General features: G+C 64.8%; 1 protein-coding gene across 1 annotated transcript in view; it reads right to left on the reverse strand.

The window, feature by feature from the left end:
- Nucleotides 1-287, reverse strand: part of LOC103614572 (vacuolar protein sorting-associated protein 51 homolog) — a 4,379-nt gene that overhangs the window by 1,942 nt on the left and 2,150 nt on the right. The window contains exon 5 of the mRNA XM_017732757.1: nucleotides 232-285. Within this exon, the coding sequence (XP_017588246.1) occupies nucleotides 232-285 (54 nt within the window). The remainder of the gene's footprint in view (nucleotides 1-231; nucleotides 286-287) is intronic.

Consider the following 287-nt stretch of genomic DNA (forward strand, 5'->3'; position numbering starts at 1 on the left):
ACGGGGGGCGTGGGGAGGTGTGGGGAAGCCACCCCGCCCACGACTCCACATCTGATGTCCTGGGGGCACGCGGACGGACGGGTGCGGCACTCTGGGCCACCCTGCCTGCAGCAGCATCGCTGCTCCTCTCACGTGTACTTGGGGCTCCAGGGGCTCTTGGGGCCATGCAAAACCTCCCTGAACATCTCTGAGGGACATTCAGGATCCCCTTAGGGCCACTTAGGGGCTCACCTGGGGTGGGAACTGCTCGTCGGTGAGGGTGAGGATGTAGCCGATGGTGGAGTTCT

Source organism: Corvus brachyrhynchos, unplaced genomic scaffold, assembly GCF_000691975.1.
Source record: "Corvus brachyrhynchos isolate BGI_N302 unplaced genomic scaffold, ASM69197v1 scaffold624, whole genome shotgun sequence".
Classification (NCBI taxonomy): Eukaryota; Metazoa; Chordata; class Aves; order Passeriformes; family Corvidae; genus Corvus; species Corvus brachyrhynchos.